Below are 25,456 nucleotides of genomic sequence, written 5' to 3' on the forward strand. Positions count from 1 at the left end.
CAGGAAAGTAGCTCAGCTCATAGCATACACCAGGAAAGGAGGCCTCTGGGCTGCCCGGAAGGTTTCTGGGCCCTTCCCCTACACCCCTGTGCAGGAACTTCAGTCCTCTTCCCTGAGCTCCCTTCCCCAGCCTCCAAACAAAGGAAACAGGCCCTTGGACCAAAGCTCGGAAATGCAGTACCCTCTGTCTAGGACGACACCTTTCGCACATTTGGATGTAGGAAGAGGGGGTAAAGGTGTGGCTCCTTCTTAAGAAATCTTTTTTTTTTAATTATTTTTTTGTAGTTGTCGATGGACAGAATGCCTTTATTTGTTTATATTTATGTGGTGCTAAGGATCAAATCCAGAGCCTCACACACGCTAGGCAAGCACCCTGCCACTAAGCTACACAGTCCCAGTCCTGTTTTTTTGTTTTTTGTGTGTGTGTTTTTTTAAATCAAGCAAACGTTTAAAGATCTGTGCATGAACAGTAACATTATTTCTATTAGGCGGGAAAACCACTTAATAAAAAGGAGAAACAACCTCACATCCATGTATAAGGGCTTAGTGAGATGAAGTGGGACAGAATTGCATATTGGACCACTACTGTCATTAGGATAATAAGAGAGACCACAAAGTATTGCAGGAAAGAATATCCATGATGTGGTGTCAAGCAAAACACAGACTACACTGAGCATGTCCAGTAAAATTTCTTATGTTTCAAAAATAGATATCTCTTTTCTATTTAAAATATATACACATGTGTGTGGATGCATGCACACATACATGTATGTACTGGCTCACATGGTCCAAGCACATTAATAGTGGAAGGAATGCAGCAAATAATGATAGGGATCCCTAGAGCAGGGATAACAGGGGATTTTCCCTTTCCACTTTACACAATTATGAGCTATTGAACTTTTTTTTTTTTTTTACAACAAGTGATGTTAGTTTAATCATCCAAAACATTAAAACATATTCCCACTCTGAAAATAAAATAACTATTCTAGATAGATGCAGAGTTCTATTGGCCCTCAGAGCAAAGCAATCAGGATAAAAATTACCTTGCCCTAAAAACACACTGAAAAGAAAAAAATACATAACAAGCTTGGGAAGGAGGAAACACCAGGTCTATGTTTTAAAGTTGTGTGCCCATGCCCCAAATTCCCTGAATAGGTGGTAAATCCCCACTTTCCACTTTCTTCCTAAACCCTCTCAGGTTCATCTTCTTTCTGGAAATTTTAATAATAATGAGAAGACAAGAGTTGATATTTATTGAGATCAGTTGCTATTTATTGAGCATTTATTATGTGCCAGGCACTTTACACAAATTCTTTTCTTTAGTCCTCATGACCTCACTCTGAGGTAGGGATTATTACTATTCCCACTTGGCAGATGAAGAAACTGAGACCCAGCTGGGGAATTCAGCCCAGGCAGCATAACCCTAAGGCTTTGACTATGACCATTTGTTCTAAGCATCCTTCCCAGACACTTGGAGCTCTTGGTCTCCTCTCATGCTTTAGAGAAGGCTCCAGGGTCTGCACTGTCTGTCCACCTCTGTCTTCTCTTCTCCACCAATTCTGACCAGTGTCTTCTAAGTTAAAAGTGCTGGCCTAACCTCTCTGGAGTACAAAGCTGAATGTGATGCAGCCTCTGCCCTCTATCAGTTCAAGGAGGAAAAGGACAGAAACATCCATCTCCATATTCCACTTTCAGTCACAGGAAGTGCTGCAAGAGGTAAAGCGTTAGGTTTCCCTTTGCAACAACCTCCTCAGGAGACCTTCCCTAACAGGGTCTCTCCAGTGGCTGGGAATACAGCTGCATGGTGGCTGGCCACTGCCCAGTCTCTCTCTGGTGCCTCTCACTCATATTTACCAACCCTGAGCCCCTAATCTGTGCCATGGCAGGTGCCCTAAGAGAGCAGCCAGAGAGCAGCTAGGGGTAGCCTGAGCATTTGCACTGGTGAATGGACATCACCTGATTGCTGTTCAGCCCCAGAGGGCAAGAAGAGGCTCAAGCTGGGAAGCCCAAGAGCAAAGGCTTTCATAGGCCCTGAGTGAACAGCATTCCTGCTTTCTAAGTGAATATATACTGGTGTGGAGTATAAATTGGTACAACTACTTTGGAAAATAGTTTGAGAGTCTCCTCTAATGCTCAACAAGTATACCCCAGGACCCTGCCTTGCTCCTGGTTGTGCCCAGCAGCAATGAATGGTTCTGTGTCTACCAAAGAACATGTAAGAATGTCAACAGCAGCTTTATTTATCATAGCCAAAGATTATAAACTGACCGAATGTCTGTCACATAATGAATAAGCCACAGTCCACTCACACAATAGAGTTCCACACAACAACATGGGTGGCTTTCATAGTCGTAAAGCTGAGTAAAAGAAAACAGAAACACACTGCCGGGTCCTTCTTAAGCAGGTAAAATGGGTCTGGTGATGAAGGTTAGACTAGAGGCAACTTTGGGACAAGAGATGACTGGGGGAAAGGGAACCTCTGGGGCCTGGAATGTTCCATATCTTGGCCTGAGTTAAGTAGTTACAGGGGCATTTACTTATGTAAAAGTTCATTACACTGTACATTCGAGATATGTGAAGTTCATTAATTTTAAGTAACAACAGAAACACAAAAAGTTTAAGAAAATCCTTTAACCACACAGACTCTAGTAAGGTCGATTTCTCTAGGCATCTGGGAAAAGCAAGAGAAGACTGATTCGATGGCAAGGTAGAATTATGAAGGGACTCTTCTTTTTGTTGGAGCTCAGATAAGGGTGTATCGGATGTACTGTTAAGAAAAATAATTTAAAACTTCATTTCAAATTCTAAGACTTCAAATCATAAAGAAGAGGGCTCAGAAATTCTAACAACACTGGTCATAGAACTGGACTCCACAAAGAAGGTCTGTGTGCCTATTGCCTCCTCCATCTTCCCAGCCCCTGGCAATGGTCCCCCCAACCTCCTGACAACCCTGACCCCTCATCCACCAAGCCCTTTTTGGAGCTTTGGTCCCTCTAGCTGCTCGTGTTCCTCATGAACCATGGAAGTCACCTCCTTCCCCGCTGTCCCAATCTGGGCACATTCCCACCCTCATCCCTGCAGGCTTCAGGAATGTTCCTGAATGTCACCAAGGCCACCAGCAGCTGGGGAAGGGGTTGCTTGATATACCCTGTCCCTATTGCCACTGGCAGTCAGCATGGCAAGGCTGCTCAGGTCCCAGCCAGGAACCCAGCTCAGGAGAGCAGTGGGGGAGGGGATTCTACCAAGGCACTGTGTCCTACTGCCTATTCAGGAAGGGCAGGAGCCCTGCAGCCCACAGGTAAAGCCCAAGTTCATTGACTCGGCAGAGAATCTCCTCACAGTCCTACCCAGCCAGACGCATCTCCCATGCAGCCCACCCCAAAGGGCCACCCTCCAGGGACCTACTCCTTGCCCCTGTTCCCCCAGTAAAGAGTACCTCTCACCCTCCTTGCCTTTGCGCCTGGCTTCTCCTCCACCTGAAATGTCTTTCTCCCACTAGGGACTCCTGCTTATCCTCAGGACACAATGCCAGGCTCCGCTAACTCTTCTCCCTCCCCACGGCCCTTGGTTCCTGCACGCTGCCCTGGGAGTTTTAGTAAGTGCCTGCCCTTTCTTAAGATCTTATGTGCCAGGCGCTGGGCCGCCCTGTTACCTCTGGAGTCATTCCCCCAAACCTCTCTGGGCTGAGGTTGGCTTCATCCCCATTTTACAGAGAGCAGGGCCAGATCGACACCCAGCCTCCCGGAAGGCAGCCACTGCATCGTCTCCACCTTCCCTCCACGGCACTGCAGCTGGCCCATGCAGGTGCTCAAAAAGCTCCAAAAGGAAGGAAGGCAGGGTAGAAAGAAGGGTCGCAGATAGTAGGCACCCGTGACCCTCAGTCACCAAATAACAAGTTATCATCTGCCACTTCAAAGACCAGTTCCTTCACTCAACTCCCAGGACTGCTTCTAAGATGCCACAGAGCCAAGAGCATTGACCCAGTGGGCAGCGGGAGGTGAGGGGAACCAGGAGACCAGACTCAGTACTATTCTCTTAAGTGGGCAGCAAGGAGGGAGAAGAGTAAGCAGAGTCTGAAGGTTGGGTGGTGACCTGGCCCTAGGTGTCTGTCACCTGGCTTGCCAGTCAAACAAGCACACAATACCCGTGGGCAAATGCCTCCCCCGGAGTGGTCATTCTTAACATTTTCAACAGACTTGCCCTAAAACCAGCCTGTCTGGCTATTCTCTCCAGTCTGGGACAAGCAGGAGCTCAGGTCAGAGCCCTAAGAACCGACACTGGGCTCCAGCCTAAACCTTCTAAGAAAGAGGCAAGTGGAGACATCTGAGAAGGATCTGCTAACTTGGAGGTCCCGCTGTACTTCTTCCCTAGAGAAGGAAGGGCAACCTGTCCTCAGCTTTCCACAGGCAGGTGGGCCCTAGACCGACAGGTCAAATACCAAACACTTGTGACCCTCAACCCCTCTGCTGGAGCCCCGCCACCCCTGCCAGCTGGGGCGGGAGAATGGGAATCAGTACTCACCTGTGCCATGTCCCGATTCCTCCACTGATGGCTTGGTCCAGTCTGGGGCCTTGTCAATGTGAAATAATTTCAGATCATCTTCATCCAAAGCAATGTCTCCCCAGAAGACAGCTAAGAAGGAAAAACAAAAGTGGTTCAACTAAAACTGGAAGTCAAGAAAATGGATTTACGAAGGCCCCAGAAGGTGCTGGATGTTGAGGCAACAACTCTGGGAAAGACAGTTCCTCCAGCTGAAATTCTCCCTGAGCTTAGTGATAGGGCTGGCAGAGAAAGAGGACTGGCAGCCATTCTGCCCATGAAAGCCATGGGGCCAGGGGCCGACCACCATGGGAATCGCAGTCCTTGTTCTACAAGGCCCCCATCTTTCCCTAACTCTAGGCAACTGCGGGCAAAGCTGCCACATAAATACAGCTTTTTCTCTCTTTTTTCAGTCCCCAGGTTGTAAAAGAAAAAGCATAATGTCATCACTTATACTATTGTTCACAGTATCTGCTGCCCTTCCCTGGGGGCAGATTATATTTCCCTACCCCATTGATGTCAGGATTGGCCACATAACCTAGGGTGACTAATCCAGCATGAGAGGAAACCTTAGGAGTTAGCGCATGATTCACCATGTCCTCTTTTCCCTCTCCCAGAAGACAAGCAATGTTCTGCACAGGGTAAGCCCAGCACCCTGGGATCTTCAGATGATGTGAGCCCAGGCAGGATGGATGTGCAGCTCTGATCTGAGGTCCCCCCAGAGGTCCATGTGTTGAAGGCTCAGTCCCCAGAGTGGCACTGTTGGGAGATGGTAGAGCCATTAAAGGTGGATTCCTGTGGGAGGGCTTTGGGTCCTGGGAGTGCCACTGAAGGAGACTGTGAGACCCTGGCCACCTGCTCTTTCTCTTTGCTTGCTGGTGATGGGATGAGCAGTTTTTTTCTGCATGAGCTCACACCATTATGTGCTGCTACACCACAGGTCAGAAGTAATGGGGCCAATGGAACACAGACTGGGATCTCCAGAACTGTGAGCCCAGTCAACCTTTACTCTTTACAAGTTGATTATTTCAGGTATTTGTTATAGTAACAGAAAACTGATTAACACATGTAGCATGGATTGGGGAGGACCTGTTTTTATAAACCTCTCAGATTCTTGGACATTCATAACTGGAGCATAATTTTTTTATCCTGATAATACAGAAATTGCTATTGAAGGTAGTCTGGTAGTATAATAAGAACATACTACCTTTGGATGTCAAGGAGACTGTTACTAAAAGGAGGTGATCTATGTCTGCAGTGGTGAGGCATTGGGCAAACAGTTGCTTGAGTTAACTTGGAAGGCAGATGACAGACTGAATGAGCATATGGCTTTAAGAGAAGGGACTGAAAGTCAGAATGTTAATTGTGTGCCTTGGTTGTTATTAGCTATGGTTGACAAGGTCCTAAAGAAAGAAATGAGCTCAAAAAAGAAATGGATAATTTTAGTAGGAATGAAAACAATAAAATAAAACCAAACAGGAAGAGTCCAAAAATTCAGGGACTTGGAGAGTTGGAAAAGTCAATCTATTCTCATAAATAAACAATAAAACTGAGAAGTTTGAGCCACAAGGGCTGATTAAAAGTGAGCCTCTGGTGTAGGTAGATAGATAGGAACCCTCATCCACTGTTAATGGGAATGGAAAACTGGAAAACTTCTTTACAAAGTTAAATATAAACTCATTATAAGAACCATAAATCGCATTCTTAGGGTTCTTCCCAAGAGAAATGAAAACATATTCACACAAATACATAAACTCAATGTTTGTAGCATCCTTATTCATAATGGCCTCAAACTTGGAACAACCTATCTATCTATCAACTGTTGAACAGATAAATATAGTGTATCTATACAATGGCACATTATTTAGCAATTCAAGGGAATAAACTACAGACACATGCTACAACATGTACAAATCTCAAAAACTAAGTGAAAGAACCAGATGCAAAGGACTACATGTTAAATGATGTGATTTACATGAAATGTCTAGAAAATATCTAATTGATAGAACTAGGAAGATTAGCAACTAGGACTAGAGATGAGAATAAGGATTGACCACAAATGAGCTGATGGAAATGCTCTAAAATTATAGTGACTCAAGAAATTACTAAATTCACTAGACTCATAGAATTACTCACTTCACAATGGCAGAATTATACAGTATGTAAGTTATACCTACAGGAAACTATTAAAGGAAAATAAACTCAACCTTGTAGCAAGGACCAATCGAGATGGTGCCCTGTACATCCTTTCCATTGGAAAAGAATGTACAAATAAAGAAAACTAATCATGAGGTTCTCTCACAGAAGCAGAGACACCTGCCTAGGAGATCACTATGAGCGGCCATGGCACAGAGCTGATCCAGACAGATATGAGGATGACAAACACTTCAGAAAAGCCCAGTGTCAAATGAGTCATGAGCATGATTACAAGAGACATGACTATTTGAGACTTAACAGTTGTAGGGTCTTTTGCAACATGTGCCCAGTGAGTTCAGCATTTTTATGGAACCATGACTATTCTAGCTCCCAGTCTTCCCCTTTCTGAATGGGAATGTCTGTTAACAGGTATCCTATTCCCAAACTATCACTGAATATTGAGTATGTATGGGGGGGGAGTGGATATGTAATTTTATTTTGTTTGGTTTTGTTAGTTTGCAAGTCTCTGGAGGAAGAGGAGTCACATCATGACTCGGTATAGAGGATCACAAGATCTAGGACTTTGAGCCTGGTATCATGACTGCACAGGACTGTGGGGTGTCTCCCCTGTGGAAGGATAAATACATTGTACATATGTGAGAAGAAGGCAAATATTAATTGCCAGCAGAGAGGAGATAGGTGATAGAATCTATTCTTTTTCATAACTCTTGCTCTTTCTCTTAGGGATAAATTGTACTTCCACATCTCTCTGATGTCAGGCTTCACCATGTGATTCTTTTTTTCTTTTTCTCTCTAGTGAAAGTGAGTGCAGGTGACGTGTGTCACTTCCAAGCAGAACCTCTGAGAGTTGGCACAGGTTTCTCATGTTCTTTTTTCCCACATCCAAATGAGGATTACCCATAAATAAGCAGCTCCAACTAGCTGGAACATGGGATGAAGACGTGATGTGAGGCATACACCTCTGTGGTGATGAGACAGGAGACTGGGAGAGGCAGGGGCATTCAAAGCACATGCTTTCAAGCCAGAAAGATCTGGGTCCAAACCCCTATGTTGCTATTAAAGAGCTGTGTGACCTTGGGCAAATCATTTGATCCCTCTGAGCTACAGTTTCCTCATCTGGAAACAGGGTTGGAAATACCTTGTAGAGTTGTGTGAGAATAAAATGAGATGAGATTACTCATTAAATGAGATGAGCATTTGGTGCAGGACCTGGCCCATGCAGAACAACTCAGAGATAGTGGTGCCATTCTAATTTTCACTGAGTTCACATAGGCATGTCTTTCCCCAGCTCCACCCTGTCCTCCTCCAGAAGATCTGCTCCCACTAGGCTCAACTCAATTCCCATATGACTGTATTCTTGAAGGAGGAAGACTATAGTAAAAAATGTTAGACCTTTTCAAATTAAAGTGTAGATTTAATATACTTTAATCAAAACCACAATAATTTTTATTATTAACAAACTGATATTAATGTTCATCTGCATGATTAGGTGATAACAATAAGAACAAGAGGACCAAAGGAAGACTAGTTTCATTAGACATCAAAATGTGATAAAGTTTCAAGCATCCTGCCATGCAGAATAGTCTGGAAGCAGTCCCTAGACTATATAAGAAAACTCTGATAAATGAGGTCTCACCAATTTGTGAAAAGTACGAGATTAATTAATGAGTTACATTAAACTCAACAAATGGGTTAGCTATTTAAGGAAAAAATCAAGTTGGCTTTGAACTTCAAATGGAACACCAAAATTAATTCCAAATAAAAAATGAAATCAACAATTGGCTCAACAATATTTAGAAGCAAATGAGCCAAGTTTATATAGTCAGTCCTCCATATCCAGGGGTTTTGCATCTGTAGATTCAACCAAACATGGATCACAAATATTTGGAAAAACATAGTGTCTCTACTGAACATGAACAGATTAGTTTCCTTCTCATTATTCCTTAAACAATACAGTATAACAACTATCACACAACATTTACACTGCATTAGGTATTATAAGTAACCTAGAGATTGTTTAAAGTATACAGGAGGAAGTGCTGAAGGCTGCAACTACTACACCATTTTTACAAGGCACTTGAGCAACCATGGCTTTCTGTAGCCAAGGAGAGCCCTGGAACCAACACCCCACAGATACCAGAGGACAAACTGCACATTCATCACATACAACTTTTGAATTCTTACTAAAAGTCAAAGCATGGCTCATGCCAGCCTTCTAAAAGAAGACAAAGTAGTTCCATCACCTCTCCCATCACCAACTACTCAAAGCATAATCCACAGATGTGTAGCATCAGTATCATCTTGGAGCTTGGTAGAAATGCAGAATCTCAGACCCAAGACCTGCCAAATCAGGATCTGCATGCTAACAAGATCCCTCAGGTAAATCATATGCACATGACACTTTGAGAAGCACTGAAGGGATCAGAGACTTTGTCTCCAACAATTGTGACCCTGATGTCCCAGGCTCACCACCATCTCTCTTATGGATGTCATGGCTATAATGAAAAGGTCAAACAGGGTAATTCTTTGCAGAGATGTAGAACATGAATGGAGAGGCCATAGGAAGCAACTCAAATGCACATCAACGAAAATGCCCTTCACTCCAGCATTGGCTGGCTGCACTGGAACCTTAACCTGTAATTCAAGTCATTGTCATCAGGTGAAGTGTTTGCTTAGGAAGCTCTGGCTCAGAAATAAACATCATTTCAGGGAAACACAATAGGAAAAAATGCTTTTCAGAAATCATAAATATAAATCCTTATAAATTAGTCAAATACATCTTAAACATTATTATATAATGTGTGGAAATACCGCAGTCAGCAGTAGGCTGATATTTAACAACTGGCTGGGAAAGGGATGATCTTGGTTTATAGTGTTTGCTGACTTCCTTGGTGTAAACACTCCCACCATGACTGATTTCAGAGTCACTGAACACGGAGTGGGGAAAAGATGTGCATGATTGGCCTTCGCAAGCAAGCAACAGCAGCTCCAGCACACGCCTGTAGTGACAACGTGTGCAAAGCACCTCATGGTCTCCAAGCTCTGTCCTGTTCCCTCTTTGATGCCTTTGTGTGTCTGGTCCTCACAGCTGTGAATGTAACCATGACCTGAGGCTTGTAGGGACAGGTGCCTTCAGTGCAGCCCCATCCCAGATTTGCACAGCATAGCCTCTTGCAGGGTCTCTGTCTGTCCCCATCTACAGCAGAAGCATGCAGCACTCACTCTATCCCTGGGATCAGGGCCAAATGCCTTCTGTGGATTTCCTCAATCCATCCTCTTAGGGTATTTGAGGAAGCCATGCTTGCTCCTACTTCATAGATGGGAAAACAAAGCCTCATCTTTGACACGGTAAAGGACTTGGCCAAGATCATGGAGCCAAGAACAGTCGTTTTAATTCAACTGAAGTCTCTCTGATTCCCAAATCAGAACCCTCATACCCCAAGCCAGCACTTTCCAGAGTTTCACATTCTAAGAAGTTTCTAAATGAGGCTGTGTTAAACCACTTTCTTTCCTGCAGGACTTCTCAGAGCTGTTACAATCCTAACGAATATCAGGATTCCAAGAGAAAAACTGAAAATGCCTCATTTCCCAACATGGTTGCCCCTGGAATCTCTTTTCACTGAGAGTCCTCTCCTAAGGGACAAATTTCAAAGACTACTGAGCTACTCAGCAATCCTCCAGGAATTAGAGATTTCTGGGACTAGCAGGGGCCCAGCAGGTGACAGGGCCCCATCTCCCATGAGACATCTGAGTAGTCTCTTTTCACACACATCCAGAGACAGGGAGTTCACACCCTACTGTCACATCCCCCTTACTTTTTCCAAATCCAGTGTTTGGATCTTCTCTCAGAAGCAAAGCACCAGAGGGATGAAAAGCCACCATCTTGAGCACCAGCCACACGCAGGTTCTTGGCCTCCTTCTACCCTCACATGGGCCAACCAGGGCAGCACATCACTGGCTCCGCTTTCCAGGTGAGGAGAGGGCTCAGCCAGCTTGGGCAGCTTGCTCCAGCTGAATTCTGAATTCTAACTTAAACGCCATGCGCCTTTGCTGCTCTGTATACAGTCTCCCCGGGTGACCTTGACAAGGAAGAATGACAGACCCCAGCCTCTGGAATCAGGAAAGGACTCACTGAGGGATGACACTTGACTAGGAGGGTGACAACTGAGCAGAAACTTGGTGGTGGCTAATAGGAGGAAAGGGCATGTTGGCCAAAAGGACAGCACGTGCAAAGGCCCAGAGGTAACACAGCAAGGCTCTGTCAGGGCAGGAGTTGAAGGGGCCAGTGAGGGGACCAGCTGGAGTGGAGGATCCAGACACTTAAACAAGATGACAAAAGCAAGGTAGCAATGAGGCTGCAGGAACAGAGAGGCTGTACAGGGCCATGGATGGAGGTTCAGACACAGAACAAATTCCAGGGCTATTAGAGCACCAATGTGGAAGGGTCACAAGGAGTCCCTCACTCTGGTACAGCACTTCAGTTTGCCATCACTCCCATGCACACATCCTCCTCCCTCTGTCTCCCTGGACCCCCACGCCCAGCTGGCACTGACCTTCAGAACATTTCAAGGAATGAAACAAGTAAGGAGTGCTCCTTGCAGCAGTCCTAGGGGATGGAAGGGGAAGAACCCTCAGCCTGATTTTATGTGGGAAGGTGACGCTTGGGGAAATGAACGAACAACCCACATGGGAGCCTGGGTCAGAGAGGGCAGGCCTCAACTCAGACCGTTTGGCCCCAAACTCCAAACCTAGAGCTTGTCTCTCTACCTCACACAGACCCCGTTTCTAGGACTGACATGCAAGGTGAGGTCAGCAAGAAGTGCTCCGTTTGCAGAGGAGTTTCGTGCCTGGCAAGGACTGGACAGTCCAGCAGTTGCTTAGACAGGACTGAGTGCAGGAGGGGTGGCCCCTCCCCACTGGAAACTCCAAGAGTCTTGGGGCTGCAGGAATCCTGGCAGTGTTGAATGCAATCAGGTTCCTGTGGACTAGAGAGCTGGGGTCGGGGTCTGTGAGGCAGGGAGCAGCTGGGCAGTCAGAGGGAGACTGCTTCAACTCTGTTGCCACCTTCTATGGCTAATTGCATCCTCCCCAAACTCAGCTCCCTGGCTCCCAGAGAGGGGCAGGCTCAGGGCAGCCCCTTGATCTTTCCAGTGCATCCTGGCCCCATGTCCTACACTGCTCTGGATTCACTCCAAAACCAAGGAAGACCTCCAGCAGGTACCTCACCTGGCTCACCTCACCTCACCTTCATTCACCTCACCAGCCACCAACCAGCCCTTTCCTGGTTTTCACATCTATACTTAAAACTTGGGGCTGCACTAAAGTGTGCGGTTGCTTTTCAATTTACTTTCTACCTAAGGCCCTAATCACAGATATCCCACAGTGAGACTGTATCTCAGATGGTCTACACTGGAAGCTGTGTGTGACCTTGGGCAAGTGACTTTTCCCTTCAGTGACATTTTCTTCACCAGTACAATGAGACAGCTGAACCAGCTTGGCATTTCTGGAGGTGTGGCCATAACCCACTAGCATTAGAAATGTCTGAGAGATGGTATGCAGACCTCCAGGCCCCAACCCAGAGTTATGACATCAGAATCTCCAGGGCCAGGACCCAGGAACATACAAGGAACATGCATTTTAAACACAAGCCCTGCCTCACCCATGTAGTGACTCTGACACACACTGAAGTTCAGGAACCTATGAAGCTCATGGTCTCGGTGGTCCCCCAGATCCAGGGTTTGATTTCTTCTGATTTCTTTCAGACAAGCATTGCACCTCTGTTGGGGCCTGTTATTGTCCACCCAATAACAAGCCACGTGGGAAGCCAGGAAGGACCTCACTAAAGTTCCACCAGGTAGTCACCTAGAGATAAGCCTAGGTTATTGGAGGAACTAAATAGGAAGCATGCAAACCATTGGAATTCCTCTCAGGAAACAGGCGGAGGTGGGGTAGAGGGGCCAGAGGCGGGGAGAATTACAGGGAAATCCTACCCAGAGACGCATTTAGTTCGCTTCAAGTTTCCAGCAGAGGGATTTAACAGGTTTAAAGCAGTTTTCTGTGAATCTTTGTCAAGGGAGTATATGTACAAACAAACAGGGAGGGTTTTTTTAGTAAAAAGTTAATCGGCTTAAAGTGTGCAACTAAATAAGCAAAGCTTACATTAAAGTGACTCACAGAGAAAGGACCCCATGGAAGGAAAGTTCTAGGAAATACAATATGGCCTCTATGTTCTTTTGTAGTTCCATGCTATAAATATTCATGGGACGGTGTTAATGGGGTCCACAGCTCTATGCAACCACAATAGTTTTTTTGTTTATTCTCAGGACCATGAACTTTGAAACCATGACCCTAAATTTCAGGACTCTGCATTCAGGCGCGATTGCAGAGCAGGAGGGGAGAGGTTCGGGCTTGCGGAGGACAGAGGAGAGGAAACAGGCGAATGTGAATCACCGCCTGGATCTTTGGGTTGAGATTAAAGGGTAGAATCTGTTTAGTATGGGAAGCCTCCTGTCTCCAGGGTCCCCAGCTGCTCCTGGGGAAATGGCCTTCTTGAAGGACGGATGGCTTAGTTATTCGAGCATATGGCAGAGAGGAGTGGGAAGTTGTAAATATTTTAATTGGATCAAGCAGATTTGTTGCGAGTTGTACATTGAGACTTAAAAAACTAATTTGGATCAAGGAATTTCTAAGATGGGGAGAATTTAAAAGTCATCTAAGTGATGTCCTTGTTTTCCATATGAGGAAACTAGGGCCCAGGAAGGCCAAACAACACGCTCAACGTATCACATCTAGAGACTGCATCTGCCAAGTCTCAACTATGCTCTTCACCACACCAGAGACAGCAAATATGACTAACATGTGCCTTCTCTTACCCACTCTTGCCCAGGACAAAGATCTCCAACTGTCCATTCAACCTGGACACAGCCTCTGAGTCCATCTCAGCACAATGCCACAGAAGGGCCAGCACAAATTGATAGAAAAGGCAGGAGTTGAGACCTATTTGCATTCACATCCTACAGCATATTGGCAATGTCCAAAGCCCATTACCTATTTATTCCAGTCACTTAAAACCTGAGCTCTACTCCAATCTGAGTGCACACATTAGAAAACCTATAGGACCTGAGACTCCACAGTACTCTTGTGTTAAAGGTCAGTCAGGACCTAGGAGAGCGCCCTACCCAGCTGCATCCTATGGAGCAGTTCTGAAAACTGATCACATCTCAAAAGAACGCCCAGTACTGCTTTCTGTCTTGGTGGGCATCATCCTACTTTACAGATGAGCCAAGAGGGTCTGGCTGGTGCCTGGGCTGGTGGCCACCTTGCCCCCTGCCTCATCTATATGTGTCATCTATATGACACAATATGGTTGCACCAATGTATTCCAGAGCCATGCCATAGTTTGACTTTCTAAGAACTTGATTCAACAAATAACTGCTCAGGGGGAAAAAACTGTGTACCAGATTGGCATGGGCAGGTGAGCCATATCTTCAAGGCTATTTAAGTTTTATAGCTCCAAATAGGTTTCACTGCACATGCCAACACTACTCAAATTGTGGTGTCTCTTTGAACACTATGAGGTGACTTCTTGAACCCATGATCAATAAGAAATGTCTGCCACTGGCACAGGGAGGCGGGGAGGTGGCAGCATCATATGTGCCACACATTTGCCATTTACAAATTGTTGTAAAGATACTAAAAATTTTCAGTCCACGCACATGAGTATCTGCAGCAAGTCCTGAGCTATGATTGCAGTTATTCTTTGTCTCCTTATTCTCTACTCTCTCTGCTCTGTTCTGTGCCCAGGGAGCTGACTCCTGTCGACTTTGTCTTCCAATTCCCTCCCTGTTCTGGCTTCTGGCTGCACTCAACTAGGAGAAGATAATGACAGCCTAAAGAGAAGAGGAGAGAGGGGTCCTGGCATTTCATCCCTGCTCTGGTCTGCAGGCCTGCATTAGATGCCTCCCTCTGTCACCTCCCCTCCTACCTGGTTCCATTGCAGGAATGCAGCTTTCTCCCCTGCCTCTTGACTCCAGGGGTAGTTCTCCAGCCTCTGGGTGTCTCACCTCTCTTATTTAACTCATGTCTCTAACCAGTCCCTTCACTGGTGTCTCTTCATCTGAAATGTAGTTTAAATTCTGTTTCCTCCTGGGCCCCTGACTTACATAGCTGTTCCAAGAAAATCCTTCCATTATTTCCATAGCTAAAAAGGAAGATGGGAAAGGGCATGACTACTTTGGTCTGAAATAACACTTCACTGATAATTCCAGCAGAATATGACTTTCTGCTATCTCACACCCACTGTGTTCCCACAGTGCAAGCTCACATGGGCTCCACTCAATAATGGAGATGAGGATGCAGTTTAGATCCTAAAAGCCAAAAGCTTCTTGGATTCTAATTTTCCTCTTATGTGTCTGATTCCAGGACTAGGCACATCTCATAAACCCTAATATCTCCATTGTGGAATGATCTCTTGTAGAGCCATAAATTACGAGTGCAATTACGCATGACTCATTCTGAAGATGAGGGCCTTCGGAGACCCTTAGTGCAGAGAGTGGAGAGATACAGCAGGAGGAGCACAAAGGAGGCCTCAATTCTACCTCCAGCTAGGCCCACAGCTATGCACGTGATCTTGGATAAGTTATTGCCCCTCTAGGCCCTCAGGTTCTCATAGGAAACATGGAAAAACCTAGAATAAATAATTCCATAGGTTCCTTCCAGTTCTAAAATTCTACCAGGTTTGACTCAAAGACTTCACATTGTTCAGGGCTGGGGTTGTGGTTCAGTGGTAGAGTGCTCGCCTAGCATGTGTGAGGCCCTCGGTTCGATCCTCAGCACCACATAAAAATAAAATAAATACAAGTATGGTACCCACCTAAAACTAAATATATACATATATAAAGACTTTACAGTGTTCAGCTTGTTAACTTTTAGAAATGGTAGCAGCCCCTTCTTATCTTGACTGAATCTTCTGCATAAACAGCCAGCAGTTTTGGTCTATTGTGGCAGAGATTGCTTCGCTGCCCACCAGCACTGTTTCTCCCCTTCTTCTATACTAATAATACCTCTGATTGTTAGTTCTAGGCCTTCCAGAAGCAAGATCTTCCAGATGTCCATGTCCAGGCACATCTATAGCCAAGTACAGCCAACGAGAGGAAGTACAAGTAACAAATGGCAGCTCCTGGGAATCTTCTTCTTTGTCCTCTTTTTATTTTTCCATTCCTCCCATGTCTAGATGGTGCCTGTGATGATTTGAGCACTGTATACCATCTTGGACCACAAACACAAGGTCTTCAAGCTAGGGACAGTGGAGTGGCCAGTAAGGAGGGGTTTAGGTCCTGGAGGACCCTGGGGCAGAACTGCCATACTGGTCCCAGATTGCAGTCCTCCAGACTCTGAGTTGAGAAAGAAACAGACTTCCAGCTTGCTTAAGCTACTCCCCCAGCTACTGATGGACAGCCTTCAGCCTCCAGTCTACCTGCTTTGTCATGCTGTGTGTTACTAGAGCTAGGCCCTATAAACATTTCTCCACCTGCTGGCTCAATGTTAGGTTTTGTAGGTAGAGGGCACTGTGGGGGATACTGCAAGCAGAGGGACTTCTCTCCCTGATTTTGGTGATCTCACCTGTCTTACTCTACAGGAATCACTGCTGGCAGTGTTCAGGAGAACCACTGGTACCAACCTCCAAAGTTTTGCCAGTCTCCAATGGGCCAGTTTCTATTGGACAGCCTTTTCCTGCAGTATGGTAGACCCTCCCTCACACCCGTGGTTTCACTTACCATTGTTTCAGTTACCCACCATCAACTATGGCCTGAAATATATTAAATGGAAATTTCCAGAAAAAGACAATTCACAAGTTTTAAATTGTGCACTGTTCTGAACTGCATACTGAAATTGTAGGCCATCCTGCCCCATCCTGCCTAGAATGTGACTTATCTTTCTGTCCGAGGTTATGGTTTGGATATGAGGTGTTCCTCAAAAACTCCTGTGTTAATGAAGAAGGTGAAAGGTTTACATTAGGAGGGCTATAACTTAGTCAGTGGATTAATCCACTTAATGGATTAATAATTTAAATGGATTACTAGGTAAATGCAGACAGGTGGTGTATGGCTAGAGGAGGTAAGTCATTGTGGGTGTGCCCTGGGGGATTATATCTTGTCCCCCTGGCTCCTCCTTCTTCCTCTCTGCTGTTTGGCTGCCATGAGCTCAGCAGTTTTCTTCTTTCATGCCCTTCCACCATGATGCTCTGCTTCACCTTGGACCCAGAGCACTGGAGTCAGTCAACCATGGATGGAATCTTTGAAATCATGAGCCCAAATAAACTTTACTTCCTCTAAGCTGCTCCTATTGTGTATTTTGGTCACAGTGACAAGAAGCTGACCAACACATTCAACATATCCACGTTATATGTTACTCCCCCCCACTAGTCACTTAGTAGCCATCTCAGATATCAGGTGACTATTTTAGTATCACAGGACTTCTGTTTTTAGTAACCCTTATTTAACTTAACATTGGTCTCAAAGCAAGACTAGTGATATAAACGAGGCAGCAGAACATAAAACACAGGACAGACTACTTCTGGTACTACATGACATAATTCAGAACATATAGAAAAAAATCTTGTCTGTATTATCGGTGATTTCAGGCATCCACTAGACATGTCAGAACATCTCCCCTGCAGATAAGTGATGTTATGGATTGGATATGAAGTTTCCTCTGAAAGCTTATGTCTGAGACAATACAGGAATGTTCAGAGGTGAAATGATTAGATTATGAGAGCCATAACCCAATCAGTGGATTAATCCACTTGATGGATTAATAATTTGAAAGAACTGTACTGGGTAGTAACTGTAGGCAGGTGGCGCAAGGCTGGATGAAGTAGGTATCTGGGGTGTGGCCTTGGAGATTGGATCTCGTGCCCCTGACTCCTTCCTCCCTCTCTGCTTCCTGAGCAGTGTTCCTCTGCCATACCCTTCTGCTATGATGTTCTGCCTCATCTCAGGTCCAGTGTGGGACTGAACCTCTGGACCTGTGAGCTCAAAACATATTTTTCCTCCTCTAAGTTGTTCTGGTCTGGTGTAACACAAGGAGAAGGCATTATATCTCAGCAAATTTCTCCAACCTTCAGCAGGCCACAGCCACACCCTCTCTTGTGAAGTTAGAATTTTAACTCTGGAGGGTCCGGTTAGGTAGCCTCCCTCCCTGGTAGTTGCTCCTTTCATCAGCTAGTCCTGCTTTCTTTAGAGTTCTCTTCTCCTCCTTTAGCAGTCAATCTTAATCTGCTAGTTAACAATTATTGATATTAAATTTACTAATTACTGTTCAAATTACTGGTGTGATTCCAGTTCCCTAACTGGACCCTGATGGACATAGCCAATGAACTTGGGTCTATTACTAGTGACTTAACCTAATATTAACTTATTCGGCCACAATCACCTCCAGGTGAAAAAGTCAGTGAAAGGTGCAGAGTAAGTTTTAAAAAGCTTTTAAAAAAAATCTTCTCTCCAAAAATTACCAGTGGCAAATAAGACAGATAAAATGTTGACGTTCTTAATATTTAAAGGAGTTCCCATGCAATGTTAAAAAATAAACATCTAACTAGAAAAGTGAGCATGAACAGAGGAAAAGCACATGAACAGAAAATGCACATGGCAAAAGAAATATAAACCATCACAATATATTTTAAGTTCAAAATCATTTGAAAAAGAAATATAAATTAAAATATAACTTCAAGTTGAGTAACAAATGCTTTTATCAACTGCCAGCATAGAATTTTAAAAACTAGAAGACAAAGTATTAATCCTGATGGGAATGTAAAGGAGTCAGAAATCTTTGAAGGGAAATTTGATTGGTTCTGTTTTTGCAGTGCTGGGAATGGAACCCAGGGCCTTGGGCATGCTAGACATGCTCTCTAACACTTAACTGTACTCCCAGTCCAAAGGGCAATTTAAAAAGAAGAATCAAAAGCTCTAAAAGCAGCTATATTCCTAGCAATTTCAGCACTAGGAATTTATCCTAGAGAAATCATTGAAGATGCACATAGAAATCTAGCTACAAGGATGATCCAGCATCATTGTTTATAAAAGCAGAAAAAGGGGGGGAATCTGTATGTCTGACAAAGGGGGCTGGTTTAATAAATGATGGTGCATCTATGCAACCAGGCACAAAACAACTCAAATGGATGCTCTACGAGTACGTTTATTTCATAAGCCTCTTGTCATAGAAAGAGGTTCATGGAATGAAGAGGAAGTGAAATATAAGAAAGGTTCAAAGCAATTGTGTGCAGTATTTTCGGGGAAAAAAAAAACCTGTTACAATGTTCATAGAAAAAAATCTGGAAGAAGATTGAATAAAATGTTAACAGCTACTTCTAAGCAACAGGATTACTGAACATTTTTAGTCCTTGCATATTTGCCATGGACTTCAGAAAAATGTTTCATGTTAAACAATCTTCCTTTCCTGTCCACTTCAAGGGTACCTTAATGCTTGCTGAATATATCTGGCTGACTTCATTCATAGTTCAACCATGACCCTGAGGCACAGCACAACTCAGGGTCCCTCCCACCCACAAAGCCAGGATCTCTTCCCTCCCTTTCCATCTCCAAGGCCACAGGGCAGTCTTCATGTTCTCAGGGCCAGATGTCCTGGTGGTTCCTCTGCTTCCTGCTTTTATGATCCTAAGCACTGTAGCCTTCAGAACCACAGTCCTCTGCCCAGAGTCCAGCAACAGCTCCCTATTTCCTTAGGGATATGTTTCAAATGCCTCAGCCTGACATTCACTGTTCCAAGCTTATTTCAGTCTTGTCACTACTCTGCTGCAAAGTAAACCAGAGTAAAACCCCAGCTCCAAACTCATCCCAAGCATTTCCATTGCCTCACCTTGACTCACAATGCCTGAAAGGCCTTCCCCTGCATCCCAGCTTCTCCAAATCCCATCCATCCTTTCAGCCAAGCTCAGAATTCCCCATGCTTTTCACTAAGAGGACTTCTTCAGTTGTCTCGTGGTGATTGCTACCTTTTCTGAATCCCTATGGCATCTCCTTGACCACCCTCCAGGGGCTGGCACCGTGCCAGTGATTGGAAAATCACATGATTCCAGTTTGTAACTCTGAGATTTCATTGTTCAAGGTGGAAACAGTCGCTGAGCAAGTCACACCAATAATTCTACCCAGTTCTAGGTGTACAAAAGTGCTATCCTGAAAAACAAAGGTGAAGAGTAATTTAAGAGAAGGGGCCTGATAGGAGCTGGGCAGGCCTCATGGGGGAAATGACAGCAAGATGAGTCCTGTAGGAGGAGTCAGAGTTGACCATTTCAGACAGAGAAGAACCTACTTCAAGCAGCATGACAGGTGAGGAGAGAGAGGCTGAGCAATGACCAGGACACACAGGGCTGCAGACTGTTCTCCTCCTAAGTGCACTGGAAGTCATGAAGGGGGTTAAGCAGGTCCAACTTTGCAAACATGCTCAGATATGAGTTCAGAGAGATCCCTCTGCCACCAACATGGAAAATAGATTTCATGACACAAAAGTGTCATCATGGTATCAGTTCAGGCTCTAACACAGAAGGCCAAGTGCAAGTTGATGGGTTCTTGGACCAAGGTGGCATCAAGGATGCAGAGAAATGGACAGACTCAATTTTGGACGCAGAATTGACAGAACTTGGGTTGGGTGGCACAAAAGGGCGAGGGAGAGTCAGGTGGCCAGGAAGGCAATCAGTTTCTGATTTAAACATCTGGATGGACTCTGGCACCTGTGATCATGGGGTCCAGAACTTTGTGAGCCATTGAGGACAGGATGGGAAATCAGGGCCAGTTCAACAGGGAGATGACAGGCCCAGGGACATGAAAAAGAGTTTCAGGAGGCAGGAAGCTTGAGGCTATTGCTGTGAGAACAGCACAGAGAACTTGCACCAACTTCAGGCCAGGAATCCAGGTGGGAGGAAGGGGAAGAGGCTTCGTGCAAATTGCAGGATGAGGTGGGAGATAAGAGGCCCAGCTGGCGGAGCAGCAAAGACCCGGGCTGAACATCAACACTCAAGTGCTCATGCAGGCGAGCTTGGGAATATTTATTGGTAATTGGCAGAAGTGGTTAGAGGGTGGCGTGATCACAGATATGTCCCTAACCAATCAGCAGGAAAGCTCGGTTCCTGTTGCTATGTTTGCATCCAGGCAGAACTGGATTATGAGCAGACTGGGGGTACCACGAGAAACCTGTTTATATGCATTGGTTTATCTGTCATCCTCTCCCCGCTTCATGGGTGAAAGCGAGCGAGCAGTGGAACAAAACATTATCACTTGCCACATGCTGCAGATCCCCAGAGAACTCTTGGCAGTCCCGAGAGGGAGAAATAAGTATCTGCAGGCCACTGAGATTGTCACTTACAGGGAAATTCTTAAGTGGGGGAAAAATAATAGGAATACTAATAATAGCAAAGAGAAGAGCTAACAATGAATGATAGCTTGCTAAACACATTAACATTTAATCTTCAAACCTATATGAGTTTTCCTATCATTCACATTTTTCAAATGAGGAAACCTGAAGCTCAGAGAGGTTAAGAAACTTGATCAAAGCCAAACTGATAGGAAGAGATGGGCTTCCAGCCTTGGTTACCTGATGCTCCAAAGAGTCTTTTACAAGGTGCTTCTGCTCTTGAAACCCTTGGGAAACTTAATAATATAGGTTCCCTTGTATAGGGGAAAGAGCATGGTTGGACCTATTGTCCTCTACTGACCTGACACCCATGCACTGCCCCCGGGTCTTCTGGAAGAAAGACAGAGAAACAGAGAGAAGGACAGATGTATTTCACCATCCTGGGTTATTCATTATTATTCTCAGTGCTTTGGGACTGAGAGTACTTTAAAGGCCAGAATTCTCCCATCCTTGTCAAATTCCTATCCTAAGGGTAGAGGAAAAGATAGGGACAAGGTGGTAGGTTATGGTACTCTGGGGAACAAATACAAAAACATGACCTTCAGACTAGGCACAATACTGATGCTTGTTTACTGTGGGTAGCAGAGTCGGGAAAAGATAGAGGTTCTAAGTTAGGAGAGGCCACGTGGCCTGGAGTGGAGAGCAGGGATTTGAGGTCCTTGTTCTATCACTTCCAAGCTCAATCCTGAGCCAGACCCAGTCCAGGCTGTCCACTGCATAGGCACCCAGACCATTTTCTGCAATGCTCATGAGATTACATGGGGCCAGGTCATGTCCCAGGGGCATCCATATCATCTGACCTGTTTGAGAGACCAGTGGAGGGAATGGAAGGAAAGGGGTTTTGTAAATTATTAGGTGTAGCTGGAAGTTGAAGGCAATGTAGCAATGGGAGGGTTAATATCTTCATTTTTTTTCCCTCTTGAAAAACATGGCGAGGGTCAAGAAGACAAAGATTTAAGGACCTGTGAAGTTATAGCCTCTATTTAGAGGCAAGGTCTTCTGTGGGAGGCTGTGTGCCACCAACAATGTGGTACAGGCCCACATCCTGCTGGTGCCTTTAGCTCTTTGGAACCTGAAGGCCACAGGATCACTGCTTTGGAAAGAGGGGTGACCGGGCGGAGCCAAAGGGCCCCACACCACTGGTACATCTCCAAATAGCCAGAGGCTGATTTGGGGGCGGGGGTGGGCAGATGTCAGCGTCTTGGTGATACAGGAACTCTCAGCCTAACACTGTCCCCAAGGAGGCTCCCAAGGTTCCAGGCAGGTTTCAGTTTTTAGGTCTCCAGACATAGCGGAGCTACCTGTGCCATCATCATCAGTAAACATCAAACTCTTAAAACATCATCTGGCTTTGGTTGTTCAGATATTGGGTTTCCTGTCAGCTGGAAATCTTGTTGGATTTCTGTGGGATAATGATAATAGAAACAAAAGTATTTACTGAATATCTATCATGCTCCAGGCATTATTCTAAGTACTTTATCTATATGAACTCATTCAATCCTCACAGTAACCTTATGTGATAGACATATCCCCAGCTTTCAGATGAGAAAACTGAGTCTCATCAAGCTTAAGTAGGTTTGCTCAGATTCCCGCAGCTATTAGCAGTAAAGTCAGAACTTGAACCCCAGCAATTGGCCTATAGAGTCTGCCTGCTTTGCCCCAGCTGCCTCACAAGAATGGAAAGCGGTGGTGTTGATGTGAACCAATTTATCCACACATTTTGGGGGCCATGACACTTTCTTCAGGGGCCATGTAATTCTAGCAATGAATCTATGCTAAGCGCATGTAACATATTTATTATTGAGTGCTTCTATTTGCTAGGCACTTATTAAGTACCTTTCATAGTGCAACAGCCTGCTCATAGGAGTTTCTATTAACTATACAATACAGATGAGAAAACTGCAGCTTAAAAGGTTGAGGACTTGCTCAAAGTCTCACAGTAACAGCCGAGAAGGAGGACCTAAGTCAGCCTGATGCCAAATCGTGGTTTAGAACCACAATGCTGCCGCAAGGTCCTTGTCCTTTGTGGACCTGGGAAGAGCCAGGCACCCAAACAACCATGGATCAAGCAGAGAAGCACCATGAATGTCCAGAGAAGCAGTGGTTAGCCAGAGGTTCACAACTGACCACAGAGGTGCTGTGGAATGACTCACCCTGCTGACCAGTCTACACTCAGCTTCCATCTGAGAGCATCTTCCCGCTCACGCAGCCAGCTGTACCCAGCACAGGTGAAAGGTGCCAGGGGGCAGTGTTGAGATCTGACAGGGACATAGATCCTCAGTACCAGTGAAGAGCTTGGCATGCGCCAGGAGCCCTGCAGATCTGGGGCTTTTGTGGGTAGCTTTGCAATGACATTATTGCCTTTCCTCCAGTCTTACTATGCTGGACAGTGGAAAGGACACCCTTATGACACACATGCCACCTCCAGGAAGGGCATGCAATGCCAATCACTACACCTCTGGGTGCAGAAAAAAGGAAAAATGGGTTCCATTGCAAGATTTGGGGACCTGCACTGGGTTTGTGGTTCAATGGTAGAGTGCTTGCCTAGCACGTGTGAGGCACTGGATTTGATCCTCAGCACCACATATAAAAGATAAGTAAATAAAGTTACTGTGTCCATCTATAACTAAATATATATATATATATATATATATATATTTTTTTTTTTTTTTTTTTTTTTTTTTTTTGGTGCTGGGGATCGAACCCAGGGCCTTGTGCTTACAAGGCAAGCACTCTACCAACTGAGCTATCTCCCCAGCCCCTTAAAAATATTTTTTTAAAAAGACTTGGGGACCTAACTTTGATGATGTCATTGCAGATTTTGTGTTTGTAAAGATGGGCTCTGTTCACAGGGATAGCCTTGAAAGTTAAAGAAGCATTAATGTCAGGCAGAAAGTCCAGGCCCAAAGCTCAGTTTCCTCAAATGCAAAACAGCTGCTGTGTACTCTGGGGGCAGTGTTGAGGGTCAATGGGTAGAGTTCTTACTATCTTCACCTCTTGGAGCAGCCTCACACACTGCTCACCCAGTGTGACTATGGCCACTGTTGGGAGCTGTTGGTTCTGTTTGACATGTGATGGCCACGCATCAGGCTTGCTCAGCTGAGCTGACTTCTCAGCTGGATCATAATTCAGAAGCCAAGACAGCGAGTTTACTCCCACGATTTGGTCCCCTTCTCCTCATTTTTATTTACTTTTATTTTTTAAAGCATCTTTATTGAGATATAATATAACTCTTATACCATAAAATTCACCCTTCGCTTTTTTTTTTTTGGTGCTGGTGATTGAACTCAGGGATGCTTTACCACTGATCTATATCCCTACCCCTTTTTTATTTTTTAGTCGAGTTCTTGCTAAGTTGCCCAGGTTGGCTTTGAACTTGGGATCCTCCTGCCTCAGCCTCCCAAGTTGATGGAATTACAGGGATGCATCACTATGCCCAGTCTTCTTCACCTACTTTTTGAGATCTGATTTAACAATAATTAGCAGATCTGAAATTAAGAATCTCTAATTCTAATTATACTATATGAAATCGATCATTTATTTATTGCAAAAATTCAAATTCTTCTACAGCATTTCAACAAGTGAGTTTAAGAAGTGCTTGTGAACTGTAATTATATAAATATAATTGAGCACTTGCCTCATGCCAGAAACTGCTCAGAAACTGGCAAATAATGCTTGTAGCAAATTGATTTGAGTCATTCTTTTCAAGTGAGGAAAACTTACTCAAAGTCACAGTCTTGCAAAGGAGAAGATTCTGTGGGACTTTTTGTCTCTTTGTTTTTCAGATGGGGGTCTCACTGTTTGCCCAAAGTGGTCTCCAAAACTTATGGACTCAAGTGATTCTCTTGCCTTAGCCTCCTAAGTAATTGGAAGTATAGGCACTGCCACCATGCTCAGTTCAAGGGGCACAGGTTCAGCAGGTGTCAGCCTCTACCTTTAACCAGCCTTCCCTGGGATACTGCATGGAGTGAACTAGTAGAGACAGAGGTAGACTAGATGTTGCTTCTGCCTAGAGACTGGGAAGAAAAACATGTAATTCCAATATGGCCCTGAAATATTTTAATTCCATCAAATCGGTACCTGCCTATCAGCAAGCACTTCATGACAAGTGGGAATGAAAATCAAGCTTTGAAAATGCCAGCCTCCCTTACCAGGGTGTGGCCCATGGGAATCTCCTGGGGGACAGCCGGGATGCCGGGAGGCATCATGTGAGACTCAGATCTGCACAGGAACTAGGGTGCTGGTGCCTGCCATGAAGGACAGAAAGGCTGGAGGAGCCCCGCCCTGGGCCCCATGAGCTCCAGGAACTCTCGTGAGGTCTGAAGCCCTCTGG

General features: G+C 45.0%; 1 protein-coding gene across 1 annotated transcript in view; it reads right to left on the bottom strand.

Annotated features, from left to right (window-relative positions):
• The window catches only part of Tll2 (tolloid like 2), a 120,661-nt gene that overhangs the window by 90,061 nt on the left and 5,144 nt on the right, over positions 1 to 25,456 (bottom strand). Inside the window, exon 2 of the mRNA XM_047553499.1 lies at positions 4,522 to 4,632. Coding sequence (XP_047409455.1) covers positions 4,522 to 4,632 — 111 coding nt within the window. The remainder of the gene's footprint in view (positions 1 to 4,521; positions 4,633 to 25,456) is intronic.

This window comes from Sciurus carolinensis, chromosome 5, assembly GCF_902686445.1.
Source record: "Sciurus carolinensis chromosome 5, mSciCar1.2, whole genome shotgun sequence".
Classification (NCBI taxonomy): Eukaryota; Metazoa; Chordata; class Mammalia; order Rodentia; family Sciuridae; genus Sciurus; species Sciurus carolinensis.